This window comes from Xiphophorus maculatus, chromosome 13 (assembly GCF_002775205.1).
Source record: "Xiphophorus maculatus strain JP 163 A chromosome 13, X_maculatus-5.0-male, whole genome shotgun sequence".
In the NCBI taxonomy this organism is placed as follows: domain Eukaryota; kingdom Metazoa; phylum Chordata; class Actinopteri; order Cyprinodontiformes; family Poeciliidae; genus Xiphophorus; species Xiphophorus maculatus.
In genome coordinates, this window is record NC_036455.1 from 14,548,818 (window position 1) to 14,571,816 (window position 22,999).

The 22,999-nt window shown below is 42.1% G+C and overlaps 2 protein-coding genes across 2 annotated transcripts; one reads left to right on the top strand and one right to left on the bottom strand.

Moving 5' to 3' along the window:
- The first annotated feature begins 1,071 nt into the window (after positions 1 to 1,071).
- LOC102217557 (annexin A2-like) lies at positions 1,072 to 8,401 on the top strand. The gene is made up of 12 exons (XM_005813368.3): positions 1,072 to 1,253; positions 1,324 to 1,420; positions 1,501 to 1,589; positions 3,263 to 3,376; positions 3,458 to 3,548; positions 3,617 to 3,696; positions 4,835 to 4,873; positions 4,954 to 5,044; positions 5,109 to 5,204; positions 5,284 to 5,339; positions 7,978 to 8,085; positions 8,167 to 8,401. Exons 1-12 carry the CDS (start codon positions 1,236 to 1,238, stop codon positions 8,224 to 8,226), a joined length of 939 nt encoding a protein of 312 aa, XP_005813425.2. The 5' UTR covers positions 1,072 to 1,235; the 3' UTR covers positions 8,227 to 8,401.
- A 7-nt stretch (positions 8,402 to 8,408) lies between these two features.
- On the bottom strand, positions 8,409 to 13,151 carry LOC111610523 (probable GPI-anchored adhesin-like protein PGA18). Its single transcript, XM_023344964.1, has 2 exons — positions 13,025 to 13,151; positions 8,409 to 9,344 (listed from the first exon to the last, which is right to left on the bottom strand). Exons 1-2 carry the CDS (start codon positions 13,091 to 13,093, stop codon positions 8,655 to 8,657), a joined length of 759 nt encoding a protein of 252 aa, XP_023200732.1. The 5' UTR covers positions 13,094 to 13,151; the 3' UTR covers positions 8,409 to 8,654.
- Between the last annotated feature and the right edge of the window lie 9,848 nt (positions 13,152 to 22,999).

A 22,999-nucleotide genomic window follows, 5' to 3' on the forward strand; every position in this document is an offset into this window, starting at 1 on the left:
AAGCTAAAAATATAGTTGAGATAAATATTTAACATATCAACTAAATATTTAACTAGCAAACATTTCAAACTGATTATTTAACTGCAAGCTAAGTATTTAGCTAGCAAGTTAAATATTTACATCCGAACTAAATATTTTACTTTATTTCTGAGTGATAAAGAAATAAAGAAACGTTATTTTTTCCCACACAGGCATGCGGATTTGTTTTGCACCATTTGCTTTGGATCATTTGGTGCAAAACTAGAAGTGTACGATTTTTTAAAGTGTGACTCAAAGAATACAATTTGTGTACTTGCACTAATTGAAGAGATGTAACTGTAGATTTTTGTCAGTCTTTCACAAATGCAAAGCAACAATTACAAAACTCCAATAGGACTTCAACTTCAGAGTTACAATGTACAAATATTTTCGCACCAAAAATACCTCCATAGGAAAGAATTGGGCTGTCCAGACTGCCATGAAAAATTGGAATATGGCTCATATGGCCAAAAAATCTGGTTTGGGTCGCATTCACCTGCTGAACGTTTCGTGTTAGTTCAAAGAAAGTAATCTGGAAGTTCAAGAGGAGAAACCTGGAAGTTTCAGAAAAGCAATCTGCACTTTTCAGGAACCTGCAAGGTTTTAAAAATAACCAAGATCTGCAAGGTAACATAGGAGATAAGCCTGTAAGTCCTGGGAATTTTACGTACGCTCTGCAGAAGGAGCCTGATGAAACAAATTGTAGAAAGTGGTCTACAATGTAGAGTTTCCTCTAAGTTAAACTACAAGCCGTTTGAAAGCAGAGAGCTGCACCTGCTCTGTTGTTTGCAGTGAAAACACCGGATCGTGTTCCTCTGCTGCTGGTGTTGGATCCGAATGGGGAAACATGGAGGCTGTGAATGTTTGACCTGCTCAGACATGAGCAGCATGCAGGCGGACGGCTCCAAACCAGGTCCTTCATTATCCAGGGACATCTGCAGCTAACGGCAGCATCACTTCCTCCTCAGAACCGGCCCGTCAGGATTCCTGTTCATCCTGGAGCGGATCGTTTTCCAGCCGGGAGTCCTCACACGGACCAATGAGCTGCTGACGCTCACAGAAAGCTGAGCTGTGATTGGTCAGGAGGTCCTGCAGCAGGTGTGTCTCAGATCCCGGACGGCAGAAAGACGTCCAGTTTCAGGTGAGAGGACACACTGACAGGAGCTGAGGCTTCAGAGAATTAAAGGTTCTGCTGCTGGTTCTGCTCAAGCTGAACCATGGATGAAAACTCCTCAGTGAGTAACACCAGAACCCGTCTGACCCGACGTGGAGACAACGTTAAGCTGTCCCTCTGTGTCTCCTCAGGACATGTTTTGGGGGACGCTCGGCACTGTCCGACCCTTCCCCAACTTCTACCCGGACCGAGACGCGGCGGACATCCAGGCGGCGCTGGAGAGGAAAGGTACGGGGCGGGTCGGAGCGGAGCGGAGTTCCCCTGACCCGCTCCGACCCGGGAGGCTGATGTTTGTGGACTTTGTTCAGACATGGCGGCGCTGGTGAGGATCCTGACCAACCGCAACAACGCCCAGAGACAAGCCGTCGCCCAGAGCTTCCAGGACAAAACCAAGCAGGTACGAAGACAGGAAGTGGAGCGGGAAGGTTCCCAAAAGTTCAGGGGAAGGAAGTAAACCAAGCATCACATCACAGAGCAGCGAAAGAAATACAGGAATGTTCCCTGAAATGCACAAAGTAAACGTATTTGTCCTACTTAACTTAATAAATCAATTAATCACATGATAAATTAAAACAAGCTCAATAATTTCCATTTGCTAGATTTATCGATTTCTTTTTTTCTCTTCCTACCAAAAAATGGATGATAAAAGCTTTCAGTCAGTCTGTTTATTTCTTTAGAATATTGAAAAGGTCTTATAGTTCCAGTTTAAATGTTCATTATAATTTGAAAATGTGTTCTTGCATTATTATCCCATTTCCATTATGTTACTGGAAAATGGTCTCAATATTATCATTTATCTCAATAACTTCTGGGACAATTTATCGTCCAGCAGAATGTGTTACCATGACAGGTTTAAGTTTATTATGTTTTGCTTTATTTCTGTCACTTCCTGGAGCATTTTGACTCGCCGCTTGTGATTGGTTCTTTTTCATCCAAGGACTGGATGCTGATTGGATGAAACGGCAGCATTGGCCTTCGCTTTAAGTTGTGAATGCAGTTGCTCTTGTGTTGGGAACATATTTTACATATAAAAGGTATGAGATTTTTGGCCTTCTCTGTGTTCCATACATGAGGAAGTGTCAGAGTGTGAGATATAAAAGCTCAACAACTTAAATAGTTTGTTTACATTGATATATGCACTCACATCAGTTTCACTCAACGCTCAGATTAGTGGAACAAAGAAAGGATTCAAGTTTTAGAGCAAAACTGCATGAAAAGTGAAAATATTAACCATCTCAAGTGAAAAGTGTTAAAACACACGGTGTGAAACCTAGGAAGAGAGGTGTGAATGAATGAATGAATGAATGAATGAATGAATGAATGAATGAATAATGGAGGAGGGAGCCTCCCTGTTACTCAACATGTCTCTCCGGGTCGCTGCTGTACTTTGATCCCTGCACTTTACGTTTGCTGATCAAACATGAGTGAACACACCTGTGTTTGCAGAAGGAGCTCAGCGCCGACAGCCAGCCGGGTATTTAACCGCCAACCTTCCCGTTCTGTGGCTTCCTCTCTCATCACGTCCGTCCTGATGTCTGAGCTCCTCCCTGCAGCGTTAAAGCTGAGGCCAGAAGCTCTGCAGGCCGGACGACAGGCTGCCGAGTCCTACGGGACAAAACTGAAAACAATCAGTTTTAATCTTTCATTCTGATCATTCTAATTCCATAAACAAAATCCTGCAGATTTTTCATTTAAGCTCATCTTATACACAATTAAAATTACCTTTTTAATGTTTTTATTTTACTATTTTATTTTTTAACTTTTGTAATTTAGTTACACTGCTTTTACTAACAATAACTTTTTCTTATTTGTTTCTATTTACATGGAAATAATATTTTTTAATATTTACATTTTTATTTGATTAATTTTTTTCTTTCTGGAATTTACTTTTATTACTGATTTACTTTTTAATATTTTTTTCCCATTCATTTTAATGTTTTAAATTATCCTGGGACTAACCTTGCTCTCTGGAGAATGACCTTCTGACCCTTTGGTGAGCCAGAACCCGGGCCTGGTTCTGGAGACCCAGTGAGCTGCTGAGGGCCTTCCGGTGTTTCTGTGCTGCTGCAGGATCTGAGCGGCGCTCTGAAGAAGGTTCTGTCCGGAGACCTGGAGGAGCTGCTGCTGCAGCTGGTGATGCCGCCGGAGCAGCTGGAAGCCCAGCGGCTGAAGGCGGCCATGGCGGTGAGCCTCCGGGTCCGGTCGGGAGTTGACCCGCACCGTCTGGGTTCTCATGCGGTACTCATCCGGTCCATGTGTCTGCAGGGTCTGGGCACCGATGAGGAAACTCTGCTGGAGATCTTGTGTTGCCGCTCCAGGAAGACGCTGCAGGAAGTGGCTGCCGTCTACAGGCAGAGTGAGTCTCTGGGCCTTCCTGATGGAATCGGGCCCGGTTCGGTTCTGATGCTGGTTCTCTGGTTTCAGTGTATAAGAAGGATCTGGAGAAGGAGCTGAAAGCAGAAACCAGTGGAGACTTCGCCCGGCTGGTTGTGGCTCTGCTGAATGTAAATTTTTTGAGTTTTTCTAACTTTAGACTGGAAACAGGAAACCTGCTCAATATCATCAATTAGTAGTTAATGTAAAGCCGCCATTTTCTTCAAATCCAGTGTTTTCAAACGGACGACCGTCTTTCCAAAAAGGACTAAAGTTTTCAGAATTTGCTGAATAAAAAAAAATAATTAAATGTTAACATTATTTTGTGTCAGCTGTATTAAATACTGACTGCATAAACCATCTCTGACCGTTTCTGTATCCCGGTCAGAGATGGCGCCGCCATCTTTGTTTCTGCTTAAAGATGAGCAGCGGCGCCCTCTGCTGGATGGCGCGCGTTTCGGCATGGTGGCCAAAATGTCAGGACGGAAGCAAACTCTGGGAAAAACATCATTTCAATGGCAAAAACTGTTTTATGTTTTGATTGTTTACCTGATAAAAAAAACAACCTAAACAATCAACATGTTAATAAAATAATTAAGACTTAAAACAAACAAAAAAAGGTTTGCCAGATTTAAGAAAACAGTAAACCATAAACTACATTGTTCATCTCCTTTATTTTTTTTTTTTGGCTCATTCTTGCTTAAACTGGACCAGTTTATTAAATGACCTGCATTTCAGTGAAGTCACTGGATGTTCTTTTACCTTTTTAAACTATTGAAATAAATGTAATCAAAAGCAAGAACCTGGATGAATACTTTGTTATGCACCTTATCTGGTATCAGTGAAAACTTCATCTCAACATTGTTCTTAAATCTGCATCAGCTGCCTGAACTGTGATGAACCAGAACTATTCTAAGGGCCGCAAATGGCCCCCAGCCTGCACTTTGGACACCCCTGGTTTAAGCAAATGTCATTAGTTAGGCCATCTAATTTTAATATAACAAACCATTAATCGACAATTAATCGTAAGTATTTTAATAGTTTGCATTCCTACTGAATATTATTTAACACTGAAGATTTCCTCCAAGATTCTGTTGTGGGAAAAAAAATCTTCTGGTTAATTTAGAGCAAATTGTTTTCTGGATTTTAGTGCAAAGACACTTACAGCCCACCTTTAGTTGGAATTAATCTGAATAATGTGCATAAAACTGGTTTAGTCCCAGCAGGAAGATGAAGCGTGTCGTTTTGTCCTCCATTTTGTCCCAACAGAAAGCCGTTACTGCAGGCTCTGTCCAGAGAGACGTTCAGGTATTTTCTGCTCCTCATGCAGTCCGGATCATTTCCACTCCATCTGCCTGAGCTCCAGCTCTGCTCTGCTACGTTCCCAGGCTCTCGCTGCGTCTCTCAGTGGGAAGAAAGCAGAAGCCGGACCTTGGATCAACATCCTGACGTCCAGGGACTCGAATCACCTGGATAAAGGTGAGTGTGTGACCTGCTGCGGCCTGCAGGTGGAGCTGAGACGCTCACTGTGAACGTCTGGCAGTGCTGATGGAGCTGGAGCTGGAGACGGGGCAGACGGTGGATCAGCTGCTGGAGAAACACTTCTCAGGAGACTTCCGGCTTGGCCTGAGAGTTTTAGGTGAGTCCCAGGTTAGAGGTTTCCTGATTGTTGGGCTGATTGATCGGTTCCTCATGGTTCTGTTTTTGTGGTGGAACAGTTCAGTGCATCCAGAACCCCCAGGTCTACCTCGCCCAGAGACTGCTCACCATGAAGGTGAGACCATGACTGGTCAACACCCACACACGGCCCAGTGATGAGGGCAAAGGGCACATCTTAACCAAAAGTGAAACAGACACACCCACAGTTTATGTTGAAGTGAGACCTCTTGTTTATACACCAGCTTTGATTTTGTAACATTTTCTATTTTCTGAGCCTGTGAAACATTTAGTGTTTAAGAAGATGTATCAAACCCTTTATATGTAAGGACAGGTTAAATATTAACACATTGCCTAGTGTATCATTTGTACCAGAAAAAACAAATGTTTCTTCTGTCTTCATGTTATTTTGTAATTATGCTATTTATGTGTATTAATGTGTTTCATTTTAGTCTTTAAAATATCACACTTTGCACAAAACCTTTCTTTCTGTCCAATCACATCAATGTAAAATATTAAATCAGGTTTTCTAAACAGTAAAACTATTTAGTAAAAAGTACTTAAGCAGCCTTTTTACTAAATACTGCTTTACTTTTACTTGAGTAATATCTTAGATGATAACTTTTTACTCTTAATGGGCTAAAAAATTGTTAAAGTAGTGATACTCTGACTGGAGTAAAATCTTTGACTCCTCTGCCTTCCACTTCAACTTGGCCAAAATCAGGAAAACTTTATTAGCATGTATAGCTAACACTTAGCCCTGCGAAAAACGTAAGGCCGTTACCATGGTCACTAGCATTTTCTTCCTTTCAAAATCCCCTATTTAAACACTGCTGAGCTGGACTACCATTAGTTATTATCTAGTGACATAACCTACCTATATCTGCCTTCATCTAGAGCTGATGAATGTTCCAGAAGATGCGCTCATTAGAGGAGACGTCCTCAGCTGGGGGTCGGAGTTAGCTAGCTGCGCTTCGGCTGTTCACTGTTCCGACATAACGGCACAGTGATAAAGGTCAAAGTATCACAAAAGACCACCCGAACACTTGGACGACCAGAACTAGCAACCCGTTTTCCAATTTGAATCGCTTTGGTACCGGTTCGGGCCACTGAAAACCGATGTTCTTCTTCGCGCTAACTCGTTTCTTTACGCCTGCGCAGACCCAAGTAACGTCCTCCAAGGCCAGGAAACAAAGATTTTACTCAGGAAAGAGCAACACTACTTCTACATAATTTCACACAGGTAGGTAGTGCTGAAAAACTGACCATAACACCTGACTAAATATTTAAAAAATATATGTAATCAGACAGACAAAAATATAAAATAATGTACACATTCTGGAATTTTAAAGACTAAAACCTAGCATTTTTACAAAATACTACATCCAGGAAGAAAAACGTAAATAATAATAATAATCTTATGACACCAACACTTGCAGGAGGTCGTGTTTATGTGTTTGAACAGGGCCAAAAAACATCCCAGTGATAATTCTATATATTCATGTCATCAGATGGCAAAACTGAAAATAAAATTAGAACAACAAAGCTGGTGTACAAACAGGATGTCTCACTTCAACATAAACTGTGTGCCTGTTTGTGGTGTTTGTGGTGCAGTGTTTTTTTTCCATCAGTAAAATTTACTGACAGAAGGTAGAAAAGGTGTTCAGAAATCGTAGTGATACTACTACTAATAATATTACTCAAGCAAAAGTAAAAAAAGAACTGTGCAGTACTGCAAAAAAAATTAATAAATTACATGTAGCGGAGTAAATGTAACCCGTTACTACTCGCCTCTGCTCTCCAGTGTAGTTTAATATAAGTTAAGTTATATAAAATCAATGAAGAAGTGCATAATTATGTCTTTCAGTCTCAAAATTTTACTTTCAAAGTTGAAGTTGTTATTTTGCATCTCAAAATTATGACTTTAAATTTCGTAATTATGACTTTCTGTTGGGCTTTTTTTTTCCATGGAAACTGGCTTCTATATAACATTCACAGACAGGGCATTTAAAACATTTAAAACTCCTCAAACGGTGACAGTGTGTGTGGACCTCTAGGGGGCGCCACAAATTACCAGTTTATGCAACGCCTGCGATTCTTCTGTGTTTGTTTTAGTGCTGACGACAGAAATCTAAAGAAAACATCTTAGATAAATGTGTAGATGAATCGATCTGATCCTGTGGGAACTGGGTCGGGTCACGACCCGCTCAGGTACAGTAACATGACCAGGACTAATTCTGCTGATTCATTTTAACCTCCAGAAATCAGGCGGATGCTTTCAGGCCAGCAGCTGGCAGTAATATTTTTAGAGACATGAATATTTCAGAGTGACTGCAGCTGCTTCCAAAATGTTCCATGAAGATTCAATAATTCTGTAAATTAAAACCTGACGTGTGAGAGGCGACTTACTGCTGTAATGATTGTAAATCGGACTGATCTCAGCGGACTGCAGGTAAAAGATTAACCCTTTAATTCATGTTTCTGGATTCAGTTGTTTAAAAATTAATTCGTTTTTATTTTAGTAAGTACATCGTCTGACAGCTGCAGGTTTTGATTTGTCACGTCTTTTATTAAACTAAAATGAGGCAAAAGGTGAGCGAATTTGCTCCCTCACCTTCTTCAAATCAGAAGAAATTGATGTCAGTCAATCATGTTGCTGCAGTCAGTCAGGTTGCTGCAGTCATGTTGCTGCAGTCAGTCAGGTTGCTGCAGTCAGGTTGCTGTCCGGATGGATCCCTGACGTTTTCCCTCTGCAGACGTCGCTGGTTCAGGGCATCATGGTGTCCCATAGCGAGGAGGACCTGCTGCCAATCCGCGCGGCGTTCCTCAGGCTCAGCGGATCGTCTCTCTACTCCACTCTGCAGGTTGGACTCATGTTGCTGCATCACCTGCGCTGCATCACCTGCAACCTTTACTGACCTGATTGTTCTCTGATTGTCCCTCAGAAACATTTTAAAGGGGAGCAGCTGCTGGCTCTGCAGGCCGTCTGTCGGTCTGAAGATTAAACTGAACCGCCTCTCCAGGAACCTGTTTATCCCTATTTCACATCTTGTTTTCATATTAATGACGTTTCTGACTTTCATCTGTAACTTATTAACTTTTACCACTTTGTGCTGCTGGAACACTGTGGTCCTTTGTTTGAAGACAGAACTCATTAAAACTTTAACATGCAAACAAAGAGCAGGACTGGCAGTGTGAGCTTCTTTTATTTACTCTAAACTGAGCAGAACCATCAGAACAAGCATTAATATGTGAGCATGTACACTTAAACACAAGCTGACAGAAATACTCTCATCAATCAATTCAGAATGATAAAAATCTAATCTTTAAACCCTTATTTTAACCAAAAGCCCCTTTACAAGATAAAGAACAAATCATATCTGTGGTTCTTCTTCTGACTTTTCATGAAATTTGGTTTAATGAGGTTTGAGGTTCACAGGAAGAACAAGTAGAGCAGGAGAGGAGCTGCAGAAAGCAGCAGGGAAGCTCTGAAGCCACAACATCCGCTTGGTGAGGTTCTGGTGGTGGTTCTGGTGGTGGTTCTGGTGGCTGAGCTGGATGATGGTGAAGAGGAGGATGGGGGTTTTGATGCAGAGGTGGATGGGGTTGTTGATGAAGCAGTGGATGGGGTTGTTGATGAAGCAGTGGATGGGGTTGTTGATGCAGAGGTGGATGGGGGTTTTGATGAAGCAGTGGATGGGGTTGTTGATGAAGCAGTGGATGGGGTTGTTGATGCAGAGGTGGATGGGGGTTTTGATGAAGCAGTGGATGGGGTTGTTGATGAAGCAGTGGATGGGGTTGTTGATGAAGCAGTGGATGGGGTTGTTGATGAAGCAGTGGATGGGGTTGTTGATGAAGCAGTGGATGGGGTTGTTGATGAAGCAGTGGATGGGGGTTTTGATGAAGCAGTGGATGGGGTTGTTGATGAAGCAGTGGATGGGGTTGTTGATGAATCAGTGGATGGGGTTGTTGGTGAAGCAGTGGATGGGGTTGTTGGTGAAGCAGTTGATGGGGTTGTTGATGAAGCAGTGGATGGGGTTGTTGATGAATCAGTGGATGGGGTTGTTGGTGAAGTAGTTGATAAAGTCATTGTTGTAGTTGTTGCTTCAGATGTTGTGCTCACCTGCAGAGAGAATTGGTTTGATCAGTGAATGTCACACAGATGTTGAACTAGCAGAATACCCAGATGTTAGTCATTTAGAAAAAAAGGTAAACATGAAGCCCCAAATATATCCGTTAGTTAAACCCGTCAGTTGGTGCTGCTGAAGGTTCTGGAGTGTTTGAAGGTCGTCTGACTTCCTCATAGTGGTCACCATTGAGTCCAGCTGACACCATTAATGGACTGAGCTGCTGTCAAAACTAAAATTCAGACATGTTGGAAACATTTTCTGGAGACATTCCAGCAGATTCCAACATCTCCTGTTCAAACAAATCCACCAAAGCCGAAGTTATCAGATGGAGCTCCACTTTGCCAAGATCCTAAAGAAGATCCGATTTGTCCTCCAACTAGTGTCTGGTAAGATCCTGAGAAGTTTAAAGCTTCTGTTTGGCTTTCTTCTGATATCATTCAGTAATGAAACTAGTCCGCAGCAATATTTGACTCAATGAGGAAGTAAGAAACATTTTGATTGTTTGCTTTGAAGATAATAAAAATGAATAAAATAATAATTATAGAAGAGGAGTCATAGACAAGCCAACGGTCCCTCAGCCTGTCTGGACCTGAAGCGGTTCTCTGACAGAGCACCTTGCTGTCAGGTTTTCAGGAAAAAAACTTAAATGTTTGGTTTCAGATCAGCGGATCAGGCTGTGTGAAGGACTGGTCAGTCTGAAACTCACCTGGCTGAGTTCTGGAACATTGTTAAAGCCATCTGGTGATAAACGGCTGAGGACCAGCCAATGACAGCCTTTCTACTGACTGGGAATATTATATCAGATTCCTGCTCTGAGCGGAGTTCCTCAAGGCTCTGTTCTTGGGTCCACTCTTGTCAACGTCTGCTCCCACTTATAATACAGCAATTTTGCCATGGAGAGTGCAGTTAAAAGGTATTTACCCCCTTACACACTCTTGGTTCTGTTATTATGATGAAATATTTCACAATGGCAAACAAAGATGACCTGATTACAAAAGATACGGATTTTAAATGATGAATTCATTAAGTAAAAGAAAATGCATCCAAACCAAGTGGAAACGCCATGGCTAAGACGCGAAAGCTTCTCCGTTGATTAGTACGGTGAACAGATACCTGCAGAAGCAACCAGAAGAAAACCAGAGTCGACGTCTTCATGGTTCCAAAAACCCGGAGAAGTTCACGTGAAAGCTTCGGTGGGACCTGAACTGAGACGAAGAGAGGAACCTCTGCTTTTATACGATGAGGTCTCAGAGGGAGGAGAGTGGATGACCTGAATATGGAACCAGGAAGCTGTTTGAAACAAGACCTCCACCTCTGCATGCTGACAGTAAAATCAGAGTTCAGGAGATTATTGACCAATGAAACTGTTGAACAGAAACAGGTTCATCTTGAGTTTCTCCATAAAACTCAGTCAACAGCTCATTTTTATCGGTTTATAGTTTCTGAAAATATTTGCCCCTCCTTGTGATATTGAGAAAGAGTTTAATTTTTATCCTGTGCTAATCCAGCATGATGTTTGCATCATGGTGCCTGAAGGTGAAAGAGGTGATTCATTCCTTCAGGTGGATCATTGACCGCCTGGAGAACTGAAGACCACGAGCTTCCTTAAAACGTGAGTCAGCTGCTGGGTCTAAAATGTAACCGGGTATTAAATATGGTCCACAGCTGGAGGGCTTCATGCCTCATAACACACACTCTGTTAATAATAGCAAACAGACACAGAACAAATGTCCGGTTCTGTAGAATATGGGCCAAAAATCTAAAAATACTTCCAGAACCAGAAACTGCCAGAACCGCGATTATCAGTAATTATTATTATCAGTTGATACAATTTGAATGAAGGTCAGAGACCCCATGATTGATGAGTTGGTTCTGAATCCCAGCCTGGTGGTTCTGGTATCATCTGGTACCACCAGACCCACCAGAATAAGCTCAGAGATTGATGTTCTGTTCAACATCTGTTCAGAGTCTCCAGGAAATCACTCCTCAGTTTTATAAACACTTTTATTATTCCTCATGAAACCCAGAATGAGGTTCTGTGTCCTGGTTCCCCTGGAGGTCTGGTACTTCCCACTATCGCCACATGCTTGCTCATGACCAGCTGGTGCTGTGATTTCTCTCCTTAACTGAAATATTATGCTAATAGGAGCGAATTTGACTGATAACTGGAGCTACAGAAGGAAACTGGGCCGGAGACTCAACCTCCTGTCAGTGTTGTAGCTCTGCCAGCAGGGGGCGACAGCGTTCCAACAGATCTCTGAACAGTCCAGATAGTTTAAAGTAATTGAAAGAACGTGACGCATCCTGTCACCGCTGACGGCCGCTCACCTGTCCAGGTGTGGCCCCGCCCCTACCTGATGGGGCAGCTGACTCATGGTGGGTCTCAGCAGGTCCTGCTGCTTCCTGCCGACACGCCACTTAAACGTTTGCTCAGATTTTCACAAACTCTGCTCACTTCTTCAATATTTAACTTTACCGCAGAAGAAAATTTCCCGTTTTACAGAAAACAGAACTCCTTCCTGTTCCTGTGGCAGGTCAAAGGTCAACTAAATTCACTGACAGAAAACTGGTGGTTAGAAATAACTTAATCTACCAACACATTCAGAGATTCAATAACTATTAGCAATAAATAATACAAACTGTAGCACGTTAGACAAAATAACCAAACCACAGAATAAATGTGACATTTACTGATAAAATGATGCAACGCGAGAAACATGGAGAGATTTACTGCTAATCTGATCTGCAGCTCAGATGAAAAAAAGAATAGCATTTTGATCTTTAATTGTGTTTAAGTTACAAAAACTATATAATTAATTTAAAAAGTCAGCAGTTATAAAGAAATATAATAGAGTCACTGAATGATTCATTGTTTTCACTCTCTGGCTGTTTGGGCGCCGTTTGTAAAGTTAGTTAAAAATTAATCGAATCATTTAGCTTGTCAAAAAAGAATAAAACATAGGTTAATGTTTCAAAGTCATATTTTCACAATATTATTCATTAATTTATAAATGATAAATGTCACAGTTTGAAACTGTTGTACAGAACCTTGTAGAATACAATAAAGTCAGTCTAAGTCTAAGACAGATGTTCCCCTGATACTCCATGTTCCCCTGATGTTCCCAGATTATCCCTGATGTCCCCTGATGTTCCCAGATGTTCCCAGATGTTCCCCTGATGTTCCCAGATGTCCCCTGATGTCCCCTGATGTTCCCAGATGTTCCCAGATGTCCCCTGATGTTCCCAGATGTCCCCTGATGTTCCCAGATGTTCCCAGATGTCCCCTGATGTTCCCAGATGTCCCCTGATGTTCCCAGATGTTCCCAGATGTTCCCCTGATGTTCCAGCAGCAACAATCGATGGCTGTGATTGGCTACAGGATGGAAACCTTGTTGATCTGAAGCTCGGCTGGTTAAAAATACATTTTCTGCTCATTATTTAGGATTGAATTATATCCAAGTTTCCTTTCTCAGATTAAAAAACAGTTGAAAGCTGAATCATTTTAGAAACAATCTTTTAGTTGTATTTTCTATCATAAACTCAATCTTTTTGTGAGTGGAAAACCAAACAAGCACTTTTAAAAAGAGCCATTCTGCAGCCTACAGGTTCGGTGTGAGATGCTGCAGCAGTGAATGTGTTTGTGCTGCAGGTGGGAGCTGTGTCGGTGTTTTACCTGCGCTGAGCTCATCCAGCAGAGCCTGGCGCCCAGCAGGGCCAGAGGCAGCAGCTCCCACAGCTTCATGTTGACCGTCGATGCTAACGCTCCGTCTTCCTGCCCGACGCGCCACAAATGGGGGAAATTTTCCAGATGGCAGCTTTTTATGGCGCGGCGTTCACCTGATACCTGTTTCCATTCAGGGAGGTCTCAGTCTCCTCCCCACCAAATGCAAAACGTCCTGCAGGGCCGGAAGAAATCCATCACACCTGGGCTCACCTGGAGCCGCCACCTCCTCTAAAGGAAAATATTTTATTGGAAAATAAAGACGTGCAGCACAACGACAGACCCAGAAACCAACATACAGTTTTACTGCCGGGCTGAAGAGATAGTTTCGGTTTTAAATACGATTATAAAGTCAGAATATCACAAGAATAAATTATTTATGAGAACGTTTATTGAAAAACCTGTTAACAATGAAAAAGATTGAAGTTGAGGATAGTTTGGTATCGATTTTACAAATAAGGAAATTCCAGCTACAAGAAAGTGCAAACAGTGAAAGAAATATTTACAATAATATTTATTTTATAAGTAAAGAAAATATAATAAAAAATAAGGACATTTTTCATCTTTTATCAGCTACTTTCAGGGTTTATTATTAAAATGGAACATTTTAATCAGAAATAATTTATCGCCAAAATAAGCAACATTTTAAATTCAGCATTAGATGAATAAACAGGCCTGAGCTCAGTAACAGTTTTATAGTTTTTATCTTTGCTCAGGTTCTGGAGCAAAGCGTCGCTGAGTTCAGTCTGAAAGGAGGAACTGGTCATCAAAACGGATTTAAACTCAAATCAGGAAAACTGAATCGAAGCTGTGAAATCCTGGAAAAATCTGATTTTAATGTTTGATAATTGGGCCGAGCGGCTGAATGATGTCAGACTGAATATTTTACACCCAGAACATAAATCCTGTCTGATTAATCTGGACCAGGTTTGATTTTAAAGTGAAACATCTGAAATGTTTCTGGATTAAAGACAAATTTACAGATTTTCTGAGGTAACCTTTAATAATGCGGGAGCTGCGTTCCCTTCGTGTGAAATCTGTTTGAATGTGGATATTCCTGATGTTTTGTGGACGTTTTTCCAGGCTGTTTAATCCTGAATGTCCTCAGCACAAAGAACACCGGCTGGATTTGCATGTGTTGATCTGCAAATAAAAGCTGTTTTCCTTTTAAAATCAGGATGTAAATCAGGATCAGGGTTTAGTTTTCCATCAGCTGCAGCGAAGCGAAGCGGAGCGGCGGGTTGGACTTTCGGTTCAGGACAAACACGAGCAGAACCGGTTAACGTTTTATTGCTCATAAAAACAAAAGTTCCGATGATTTCTGACGGTTTATATTGGATCAGAGCAGAGCTCAGCGCCTGCAGCACGTCACCGCTGAACCCAGAGAAAGTCCAGGTTCAGGTGTGAGCGGCGCGCTGCAGCAGCATGCAGGCCGCAGCCAGCAGCAGCTGCTGCAGCCTGCGGCCTGCAGACACGCAGCCCGACCCCGCCGTGGGGGGGGCAGAGGTCAGGGGCGTCGTACCGCCGCTGCTGCCTGGGGGGCTCTGGCTGGGAGCCGCCGTGATCCGGGTCGTCGCAGACGGCTGGAGGTCCGTCTGGGGGGCGGCGGTGTTGGAGGGGTGGGTGGAGGAGGCGGGTGGGGTGCTTTTGGGGTCGCTGCCGCCACCGGGGGGGCCGTCACTGCTAGGGGGGCTCCGGCTGGGAGCCGCCGTGATCCGGGTCGTCGCAGACGGCTGGAGGTCCGTCTGGGGGGCGGTGGTGTTGGAGGGGTGGGTGGAGGAGGCGGGTGGGGCTCTGGTGGGGTCGCTGCTGCCGCCGGGGGGCGTACCGGTCTCCGAGGGGGGGGGCGACCAGCTGGTCGCATTAGTCCCTGTGATGGTTGAGGTGAGGGTGGTCGCCATGACGACAGTGGAGGAGCTGTAGCTGGAGGAGGTGGTGTCCTGAGCCTGCAGGGGGAGGAGAGGCGGAGTGAGAACCGACCTGCACCTGGAACACCTGGAACCACACCTGGAACACCTGGAACAACACCTGGAACACCTGGAACAACACCTGGAACACTTGGAACAACACCTGGAACAACACCTGGAACAACACTTGGAACACCTGGAACACCTGGAACCACACCTGGAACACCTGGAACAACACCTGGAACATTTGGAACAACACCTGGAACACTTGGAAAACCTGAAACAACACCTGGAACACTTGGAACACCTGGAACAACACCTGGAACACTTGGAACACCTGGAACACTTGGAACACCTGGAACACCTGGAACACTTGGAACACCTGGAACAACACCTGGAACCACACCTGGAACCCCACCTGGAACACCTGGAACAACACTTGGAACACCTGGAACACCTGGAACAACACCTGGAACACCTGGAACAACACCTGGAACAACACCTGGAACACTTGGAACAACACTTGGAACAACACCTGGAACAACACCTGGAACAACACCTGGAACACCTGGAACACCTGGAACCACACCTGGAACACCTGGAACAACACCTGGAACATTTGGAACAACACCTGGAACACTTGGAACACCTGGAACACCTGGAACACTTGGAACACCTGGAACACCTGGAACACTTGGAACACCTGGAACAACACCTGGAACACTTGGAACACCTGGAACACCTGGAACACTTGGAACACCTGGAACACCTGGAACACTTGGAACACCTGGAACAACACCTGGAACCACACCTGGAACCCCACCTGGAACACCTGGAACAACACTTGGAACACCTGGAACACCTGGAACAACACTTGGAACAACACCTGGAACACCTGGAACAACACCTGGAACACCTGGAACACCTGGAACATTGCAGTTCCAAGATCTGACAACTATAATAATCTGGAACAAACTTCCAGAAAACTGCAAAACTGCCAAAACAACATTTAGTTATAGATACATATTTAGTCTGTTAAATAAATATTTTAGTTTGGTAACTAAATAATGAAATCAGCTGAATTGGTCAAATGTTTCTCTCCTGTCTCATAATCAGGTTCTGTGTCGTGTTTTGTGCTGAAATGTTCTAAACAAATAAACTCGACTTGATTTGGATCAGAACCAGAGAACAAACAGAGCTTCCTGTCTGAGCCTTCAGGTAATGACCTCTGTGCGTGTGTGTGTGTGTGTGTGTGTGTGTGTGTGTGTGTGTGTGTGTGTGTGTGTGTGTGTGTGTGTGTGTGTGTGTGTGTGTGTGTGTGTGTGCGTGTGTGCGTGTGTGTGTAATAAATGTGATATTCTGGTTTATGGATCAGAAATGTTTCCTCTGCTGTGTTTAGTTTTTCCTCTCAGTTCTTCTGTTTCCACTCTGAACACTTTTTCTCTTTCTATTTACTTTAAATGTCAAAAAGTAAAAAATAAGACATTCTGGATTGAAACATAATTTTTAGTTTTCTATAGGAATATGTTTTTCCTTGAAAGAGAGAATAAAAAATATACGGAAAGTTTTTTTTTTCTTGCGTTTTTCTATTGCATGTTTTTCTCTATAAAACATTTATGTCTGTCATTTCAAAAAGCCAACAGGAAAATGTTCCACAAGGAGAAAAACAACTTTTAGATATTTTAATATATAAAAGTGTTGTAGCTCTGCCAGCAGGGGGCGACAGCGTTCCAACAGATCTCTGAACAGTCCAGATAGTTTAAAGCAGGCATGTCCAAAGTCCGGCCCGGGGGCCAATCACGGCCCGCGGTCAGATTTCATACGGCCCGCAGCTTCGGTCTTATAATGTATTATTTATGGCCCGCCTGCACCGTGAAACAGAATAAATAAATCATAAAACTTGAAACTGTAATTCCTCCTTTCACCAAATGGTGGCAGCACCACTTTAATACTATCAGTCTCTGCCTCCGTGCAGCGAACCGCTCTCCACTCATTTCTGCCATGGCCACTGCAAAGAAAACCAGTTTACAGTGAAGGCCGCCGCTTTCAAGAGAGATGGGAATTATAATACTTCAATGAAAATCAAGCCAATTGTGCTTGTCTAATTTGTAATGAGACGGTTGCCTTGTCTAAGGATTTCAACGTAAAGAGACACTACCAGACTAAACATGCTAACACATACAACAAGCTAACAGGAAGTGACCGTGCTGAAAAACTGAAGCAGCTCCAAGCTGCCCTGGCATCACAACAGCGATTTCTTTGGGCCTGTGAGTCAAAAGAAAATACCAAAGAAGCTATGAAGTTAATGTTAATAGCTAAACATGGCAAACCTTCTACTGAAGGTACATTTATCAAAGACTGAGTTATGAAAATGGTGGAGAACATTTTGCCCTGAGAAGAAGCAAGATTTTGAGAAAAATGTTTGCCTGGCAGTAACAGTGTGGCACTGAGAGCTGAGGACATGAAACTGAGTGTTTTGAACGGCAACGTCTGTCACTATCAGCAGTGAAGAGCCAAAAAACATTTATGCACCTGGATTTATGGCACTTATTTTTATTAAACTCTTGAGTAAGATTTGGTTATGAACCTGTAGATATTGTAAATGACAAGAGCAAAATTCACTTGTTTTAAGATTTAATAATAACAGACAACTTTGCATTACTTATAACTCCTGTTTAAAATGTTCTTGAGGCAAAGATATTTTTAAACTCATGTAAATTTAAGGTATTTCATACAGTTTGTTCAATGTTATCTGACTCTCCAGATATGAATGAAAGGCAGAATTTGTGTTTTTAGAGTTGTTCTCATTTGCCTGAGTGGCTTATATTTGGTTATTTTGTCATTTGAAAAATAAAGATAATTGTGACAATGAAAATTGTTTTATAACGGTGTGTGAAACTTTTGTAGATAAAAAATGTCCGAACAAACTATTGGCCCCCGGGCATCTTGACTTTATCAAATCTGGCCCTCTTTGCAAAAAGTTTGGACACCCCTGGTTTAAAGTAATTGAAAGAACGTGACGCATCCTGTCACCGCTGACGGCCGCTCACCTGTCCAGGTGTGGCCCCGCCCCTACCTGATGGGGCAGCTGACTCATGGTGGGTCTCAGCAGGTCCTGCTGCTTCCTGCCGACACGCCACTTAAACGTTTGCTCAGATTTTCACAAACTCTGCTCACTTCTTCAATATTTAACTTTACCGCAGAAGAAAATTTCCCGTTTTACAGAAAACAGAACTCCTTCCTGTTCCTGTGGCAGGTCAAAGGTCAACTAAATTCACTGACAGAAAACTGGTGGTTAGAAATAACTTAATCTACCAACACATTCAGAGATTCAATAACTATTAGCAATAAATAATACAAACTGTAGCACGTTAGACAAAATAACCAAACCACAGAATAAATGTGACATTTACTGATAAAATGATGCAACGCGAGAAACATGGAGAGATTTACTGCTAATCTGATCTGCAGCTCAGATGAAAAAAAGAATAGCATTTTGATCTTTAATTGTGTTTAAGTTACAAAAACTATATAATTAATTTAAAAAGTCAGCAGTTATAAAGAAATATAATAGAGTCACTGAATGATTCATTGTTTTCACTCTCTGGCTGTTTGGGCGCCGTTTGTAAAGTTAGTTAAAAATTAATCGAATCATTTAGCTTGTCAAAAAAGAATAAAACATAGGTTAATGTTTCAAAGTCATATTTTCACAATATTATTCATTAATTTATAAATGATAAATGTCACAGTTTGAAACTGTTGTACAGAACCTTGTAGACAGACGGACTGGAGTTAAAGCGGACTAAACAGGACTGATGGGAATATAACCTAAATGGGACGCAGCCCTTTCATGGTTCCTGCTTGTTCGAAATGTGACTGATGGGGTTAACCGGTTCCGGTTCGGACAAGTTTGGACCGAATCAGACAGCAATTACCTCCAGCGTTCGGGTTGAAGGACCCGGATCAGAGCGCCAGCAGGTAACTTTAACCTCACCTGTTACCTGACGTCACCATTAGTCCATCTATAATACAGCTAAATATTTAGCAATCTAGCTAAATATGTTGCTACCTAAATATTTAAATAGAAAGCTAAATAAATAGTTTGGTGCTACATATTTAACTTTATTAAGTATTTGAAGTTAAATAGATTAGCTTGAGACTAAATATTTAGCTCCAAACTAAATATATACTTACCAGGCTATATGTTTAATTTGAAGATAAATATTAAATTAGCGAGCTAGCTATTTAGTTAGGAAGTTAAGCGTTTATTTGAAGATAATATGTAGTTTGCTAAATAATTATTAAGTTTTCCAGCGTTTGAAGCTGAATATTTAGCTCCACGCTAAGTTTGTATTTACCAAATTAAATATTTAGTTTTAAGATAAAAAAAATTAGCTCAAGGTTAAATATTTAGTTAGCGAGCTTAATATTTAGCTTAAGGCCAAGTATTTAGCATTCTAGCTAAATATTTAGTGTAGAACAAAATTTTTATTTTGAAACTGACTTATTAATGAATGTATATGATGATGTATGAACTCCCACTTATTTGTTTATTTATGCTTTAATGAAAGACTGACTAACCCAAATGATTGTTATTTTGTGATTGTATAGCTTTACAAACGACACAGCCACCAGGGGTCGCTGTCGCTCTGATTGAAACAACAGGCAGGTTTTTCCCCGTATAGCTGAAGCCCAGCAAACCTCGGACTTTAAATTAAAACATTTAATTAATGTTCAGAACCAGGAATGATGTGATGATGATGTGGAGGACAGTTCATGTTCTGATTGACGTTGTGTTCAGGTGCTGCAGGAACTTAGTGTTTCTCATTTGTCTTTGCCACATAACAGTACAGTTAGGTACAGAATCAACAGCGGGCAAAGATTTCTTCTTTTTTATCTTTATTTATTCAGCCTTTACCTTAAAATATTGTATCCATGTCATAAATATAGATTCACAGATTACAGAAAACATTTTCTATGAGTGATCAGCTTAATTTCACATATTTACTGAGAGTTTATACATAACAGGCTTACAACCCAACACTAACTGCTACCATGTGACTCATTTAACAAGTTGAAGCTTCATTAGTTAAATATGATTTTAATCAAAGGAAACTACAGAATAAAACAACAGCAGGTGATGGAGGCGACAGGAGGAACTCCACCTGCTGCTGCTGCGTACCTGAGACCTCAGGTGGACAGAAGCTCTGACCTACTGCTGATTAGCCTTAATCTGTCCTAAACGCAGGGCTGGGCAATAATCAATAACCTCATATACCGCGATAGACACGTCATCAATATCAACATATGTAACACGTGATAGAATATTCAATAATTTCACTGAAGTCCGCACGGCATTCTGGGAGATGTAGGCAGAGGAAAGGGCTTAGCCTCTCAACCTCTCACGGCCAGCTTAGCTAGGTTGGTGGCATCAACTGATTCACTCACTCTTTGGTTACCTAGCAACAATCTGCTGCGTAAGAAGCATTTTCAAATCCCTTCCACCTCGGTTGCCTAGCAACAACCTGTTGAGTACCTTGCGCAGCAGCAGTTTCAGGTTTTGTAACCGTTCCTCATAACAGTTGAAAAATAAAAACCAATGGCGTTAAGTGAAAACCGGATAAAACAGGAAGGATCACGCCACCAGTTTGGCAATATTTTAGATATTTTTTAAAAATCCATAATTATTGATATTGACTAATATGAAATGCTTCTATGTTGATACATTTTTCAGCTTTCTCGTCCAGCCCTACCTAAACAATTAGCCTAGCAGCTCCAGGTGAGCTGGACCATGATGGAGCAGAGCAGCAGCCCAATGGAGGAGAAGCTGCTGCCTCCACCTGCTGAGTTTCCCTTCTGATTTTGGGTTGTGGTGCCGCTGCTCCCACTGCTGGTGCTGTTGGTGCCGCCGCTGGTGTCGGTGCAGTTGGTGGTGCTGATGGTGCCGCTGGCATCTTTGCTGGTGACAGGAGGGGTGGTGGTGCTCCATGCAGAGGTGGTGTTTCCTGTCATCGCTGCAGCTGAAGTATTTACTTTCTGATGGAGGACAGAGACAGACTTAGGACGCCATTTTGACGTGATTTCAGAGCAGACGCACTCAGCGTGTCCTTATAAAGACATTTGACCCAAGTACAGGCTTAAAAGCGGAGATGTCCCCTGATGTTCCCAGATGTTCCCAGATGTCCCCTGATGTTCCCAGATGTCCCCTGATGTTCCCAGATGTTCCCCTGATGTTCCAGCAGCAACAATCGATGGCTGTGATTGGCTACAGGATGGAAACCTTGTTGATCTGAAGCTCGGCTGGTTAAAAATACATTTTCTGCTCATTATTTAGGATTGAATTATATCCAAGTTTCCTTTCTCAGATTAAAAAACAGTTGAAAGCTGAATCATTTTAGAAACAATCTTTTAGTTGTATTTTCTATCATAAACTCAATCTTTTTGTGAGTGGAAAACCAAACAAGCACTTTTAAAAAGAGCCATTCTGCAGCCTACAGGTTCGGTGTGAGATGCTGCAGCAGTGAATGTGTTTGTGCTGCAGGTGGGAGCTGTGTCGGTGTTTTACCTGCGCTGAGCTCATCCAGCAGAGCCTGGCGCCCAGCAGGGCCAGAGGCAGCAGCTCCCACAGCTTCATGTTGACCGTCGATGCTAACGCTCCGTCTTCCTGCCCGACGCGCCACAAATGGGGGAAATTTTCCAGATGGCAGCTTTTTATGGCGCGGCGTTCACCTGATACCTGTTTCCATTCAGGGAGGTCTCAGTCTCCTCCCCACCAAATGCAAAACGTCCTGCAGGGCCGGAAGAAATCCATCACACCTGGGCTCACCTGGAGCCGCCACCTCCTCTAAAGGAAAATATTTTATTGGAAAATAAAGACGTGCAGCACAACGACAGACCCAGAAACCAACATACAGTTTTACTGCCGGGCTGAAGAGATAGTTTCGGTTTTAAATACGATTATAAAGTCAGAATATCACAAGAATAAATTATTTATGAGAACGTTTATTGAAAAACCTGTTAACAATGAAAAAGATTGAAGTTGAGGATAGTTTGGTATCGATTTTACAAATAAGGAAATTCCAGCTACAAGAAAGTGCAAACAGTGAAAGAAATATTTACAATAATATTTATTTTATAAGTAAAGAAAATATAATAAAAAATAAGGACATTTTTCATCTTTTATCAGCTACTTTCAGGGTTTATTATTAAAATGGAACATTTTAATCAGAAATAATTTATCGCCAAAATAAGCAACATTTTAAATTCAGCATTAGATGAATAAACAGGCCTGAGCTCAGTAACAGTTTTATAGTTTTTATCTTTGCTCAGGTTCTGGAGCAAAGCGTCGCTGAGTTCAGTCTGAAAGGAGGAACTGGTCATCAAAACGGATTTAAACTCAAATCAGGAAAACTGAATCGAAGCTGTGAAATCCTGGAAAAATCTGATTTTAATGTTTGATAATTGGGCCGAGCGGCTGAATGATGTCAGACTGAATATTTTACACCCAGAACATAAATCCTGTCTGATTAATCTGGACCAGGTTTGATTTTAAAGTGAAACATCTGAAATGTTTCTGGATTAAAGACAAATTTACAGATTTTCTGAGGTAACCTTTAATAATGCGGGAGCTGCGTTCCCTTCGTGTGAAATCTGTTTGAATGTGGATATTCCTGATGTTTTGTGGACGTTTTTCCAGGCTGTTTAATCCTGAATGTCCTCAGCACAAAGAACACCGGCTGGATTTGCATGTGTTGATCTGCAAATAAAAGCTGTTTTCCTTTTAAAATCAGGATGTAAATCAGGATCAGGGTTTAGTTTTCCATCAGCTGCAGCGAAGCGAAGCGGAGCGGCGGGTTGGACTTTCGGTTCAGGACAAACACGAGCAGAACCGGTTAACGTTTTATTGCTCATAAAAACAAAAGTTCCGATGATTTCTGACGGTTTATATTGGATCAGAGCAGAGCTCAGCGCCTGCAGCACGTCACCGCTGAACCCAGAGAAAGTCCAGGTTCAGGTGTGA